Source organism: Theobroma cacao, chromosome 2 (genome assembly GCF_053813885.1).
Source record: "Theobroma cacao isolate CCN51 chromosome 2, ASM5381388v1, whole genome shotgun sequence".
NCBI classification, from domain to species: domain Eukaryota; kingdom Viridiplantae; phylum Streptophyta; class Magnoliopsida; order Malvales; family Malvaceae; genus Theobroma; species Theobroma cacao.
Genome location: NC_142640.1, coordinates 22,237,953 through 22,241,931, shown reverse-complemented (window position 1 = coordinate 22,241,931; position 3,979 = coordinate 22,237,953). Strand labels below are relative to the sequence as shown.

Sequence of the window (3,979 nt, the reverse complement as noted above, 5' to 3'; positions counted from 1 at the left end):
TTTAGATCAAATTTGACAAATTGGAGAATGGTATGAGTATAAGGGATGAAAAATATGTCTATGGGCAATTTTTCAATTTTTGGGGCAAAAATGTAATTTTTGACTTTTACGGGGGTAAAAGTGTAAATTTTAAAAATTACTCCACCAAGACTTTGGATAAGTCTGAGAATTTTACCTAAGCTATGGATATTTGGGACAAGTGTATGGTGAAAATTTGGAAACAAATGGATGGCTAGAATTTAAGGAATTAATAAAACATTAAAAAAATGAATAAAATAATATTATATTATTTTAGCCTTTAAAAAGGTAAAAATTCCGGAATTCTCATCTTCTTCAGCTGTCCAAACCAGGGGAGAAAAGGGGAAAAAAAAAAACAAGAATCCTACCTGAAAAATTTTGAGAAAATCAAGAGAAATCAAGAAATCAAGCATTAAAAAGGTAAATTTCATTGATTTTCCTTGTGATTTTCACTACCCATGCATTTTTTTCTCATTTCCATGCAAAATTAGAAAGTGGGTATGGACACCCATGCTGGCCAAACCTCCATGGATGAGTTTTGAGCTTGATTTTTGGTTGATTTTAATTGAATTAAGTGATTTTAGTTAAGTTATATTGAAATATAGCAAAAATAAGCTAGAAATATAATTTTCTCCCATTGAAACCCATTATGCTGAATTTTCTAGGGGAATATTGGCTGCTGATCTTGATGGTTATTTGAGGAATTATGATGAATAATGATGAATTATGAGCCTAGAAAAATAATGGATATTTTCGGAGCAAAAATACAAATTTTTACCCACTAGGGGTATTTTCGTAATCTGTTATCGGGACTGATAATTTGCACCACACTGAGGGACATTAAGTCAATTTGGGTGCAATTGAGGTGTAGAAACTGAAAAAAATTAATTTGGAGTTTAAACGGACGCGTATATCAATTTATCGGGTAAAAGACCGAAATAGGCTAACACCGCATTTAGGCAAAAATTTAGACATTTTTGCATTCCATATCAAGCATTAGTAGTCTAAATTAGTTTAATTTCAATTTACTACCAATGTAGTGAATTTCTCGATTTTTTACTGTGTCAAGGTGGTGAGTCCTCCGATAAAGGCAAAGGAATTGCACCCGAGGACTAGTAGTCTTAGTATTTCAAAAATCCCCACTCTAGACACGGTGAGTAACCTTACCATCATTTTAATTATCTAAAGTATGTTTTTATTCGGTTTTGGTGAATTTTATGAAAATGAGTTCAAATGGTAAATTTTTATGTTTTGTAAACAAAATGAGTTTAAATGAAAATATTTTATAAATTGTCTTGAAACGAAATAACGATTTTGCAAATAGAGTAATTGGAGACCACTGATATGTTGTAAATTTAAAATTGAATTAATGGCTTATGTTATTGTATTGGTATGACTGGCTGGGCTATGTTTTTATGAATTGTATGAATTGCTTTATTTTACCCTTGCAAGCTGGGTAGTAATATATTAGCCCTGTCATGCTGTCAAAATTTTATTGTATGGTGGGTTTGACCTGCTGCAGTGGGCTGGATTCTGTAGACTAGCCTATTAGAGGGGCACGGAATCCTGTTATATTTTTACCTCGGTTGGAGAGGCGAGTAGGGTAACTCCTGAGGTATAACTTTTAGAGTTCACTTCACGCCAAACCACCTCGTGAAGGGGAACTCGGCCAACGTCAAGGAATGGCTATGTTTTCAAAATAAAAACATGACTTTCTAATAGCCTTGGCGGACTCAGTTGGGATAGCCCTCGGCCAAGGTATCCCAAATAACTGAGTATGATAATAATTTTTGGCATGAGCCAAGCTTTTTAAGAAATTCATAAGCCATACTGATTACTTGCTTTAAATAAATTGATTTCATTTGGTTGAAATAAGTTGAAAGATGATAAATTACAGTTTGATGAAATGTTTTAATAGTCTCCTTTTACTCGACTTTAGATATTTTGAGTGATGTTTGTTTACTCACTGGGATTTTATAATCTCACCACCCTCATTTCCACCCATTTCAGGTTCAGAATAGATTGTAGATAACTGATATCGGCGAGGATTACAGTTGAACTTGCCACATCCAAAGACTGTAGGTTCATTTCTTTTTATACTTTTGGTCATTCGGGGGCCCACGTGTCACTGTAAATTAAATTCTATACTTTGGTTATCTGTATTACGGTATGTAAGAATTTATTTTGCTTTTACGCTATAAAAATTATTTATGCAGTGTTCTTAAAATATCGTTTTATGTGAAAATTGAATATTTTATTGAATATTTTTATTTTATTATAACAGTCATAATTCCATTTTAAACGAATGTTTTAGACATCCAAAATTATTTTTGATTAAGAAATATGTGTTTTCCACTTACATACTATATTTTTAGATGATTTTTGAGATTTTTGGGATAAATGACAAAAATACCCCTGTGAGACGGAAATTATTATTTCATTTGTTTAAGTTGGAAACAGTTTAAAATCTTTTAAAATGTGGTATTTGGAAACAGCTACCCACAGGGGAAATGAGAAGCTGATATTAAAGCCTTGCGGGGTCTCGGTTGACATTCTGGGTAATGAATGTAAATTGAGACGTCGCGGCGATTGTCACGGGCTCGATGGGAGTTCCGGGTCGTGACAATTAAGTTGGTATCAGAGCTGTTGGTTTGAAAGATTAGAGTTTTGGGTTTAAAGTTATTTTAAAGCTGTTTTAAAAATTTACAGTGTCAGTGTGGCCCCGAGTTAAGTTAGGTTAGGTTGAATAAAATACATGCATAAGCATATAGAGCCTGAGGTTGCCTAAACTCACTTTGTTCCCTCTTATAGATTATTATGTCTCCTCGACGCAAACAACCACCTTTCACTAGATCAGCTGGGAGGGGAAGAGGTTGTTTTCAACGTCGTCAGTTAGGTGCAATAGAGGAGGAATCGACTGCATCCACCATTCGGGCAGCACCTGCTGCTGAACAAACCGAGACTCCTCCACATCCTCCACCTCCTCTGCCACTTACTAGTATTCTTGCTATGCCTCTTGAGGCAGTTCAGGCATTAGCAGCCTTCTTTACTGCTATTGCTGGCCAGGCTCAAGCTGGTCAAGCTCTTCCTACAGTTCCTCTGGCTGCTCCTTCAGTACCACCATCCCCACCTCCTGTCCCACCACCAGTGCTGGATGTTTCTGATTCTAAGAAGCTTAAAGAGGCTAGGCAACATAGTTGTGTTTCTTTTATGGGTGAGTCGGACGCAACCGTGGCTAAAGAGGTGGTGCGAATGGCTTTAAGAGCCGAGAAGCTTGCGAATGAAAATAAGAGTCTACGAGCTGAGTTAGCAAAAAGGAGAAATCTAAGTGTATCTTCTAGTCAGCCACCAAACAGGGGCAAAAACTCTTCTGTTTCAGGAAGTTCACGTAGATGCAGAAATTGTGAGAATTATCATGTTGGGCCGTGCAGAGGGCCTGCACGATGTTTTCATTGTGATCAACTGGGTCACATTAGGAGAGATTGTCCACAGTTAGGATGGGCTACTGTAGCTGCTCCATCTCCACCAGCTCATACGGATATACAGAGGAGAGATTCCTCTGGATTGCAACCGAGACAGGGATGATTTTGACATACCACCAAGGGTAGATTAAATAAGTTGAAATTAGTGCTCTAATAAAGTACGTATGATAGAAAGCTAGTTTGTAAGTTGTAGTTTTCATGATCATGAAATATATAAAGATTATCAATATATGGACATACATTTGGAGTTGTAATTTACAAGTTTGAAGTATTTAAGATATGATTAAATGGAATTAGCATTAGTTAGGGTACGTAAATCTTTTAATTAATTTCTATGGAGTATCCATGATAGTAGAATGGAGGAACATCGTGCAGTGATGCTATATGGTGAAATCACTATACAATATGGAAAGGGTATTTTCGAGTGGGATTTATTGACTGATGATAAGTGATGAACAATTTGAGATACATGTAGCTAT

At 35.8% G+C, this 3,979-nt stretch overlaps 1 protein-coding gene across 1 annotated transcript; it reads left to right on the top strand.

Moving 5' to 3' along the window:
• The first annotated feature begins 2,071 nt into the window (after positions 1-2,071).
• On the top strand, positions 2,072-3,766 carry LOC148764148 (uncharacterized). Its single transcript, XM_088803989.1, has 2 exons — positions 2,072-2,096; positions 2,830-3,766. The coding sequence occupies exon 2, from the start codon at positions 2,836-2,838 to the stop codon at positions 3,601-3,603; it is 768 nt and encodes a 255-aa protein (XP_088660115.1). The 5' UTR covers positions 2,072-2,096; positions 2,830-2,835; the 3' UTR covers positions 3,604-3,766.
• The last annotated feature ends 213 nt before the right edge of the window (positions 3,767-3,979 follow it).

Bases quoted from the DNA above. Each gene is read 5' to 3' on its own strand.
- LOC148764148 (XM_088803989.1), top strand. From the start codon at position 2,836: ATGTCTCCTCGACGCAAACAACCACCTTTCACTAGATCAGCTGGGAGG.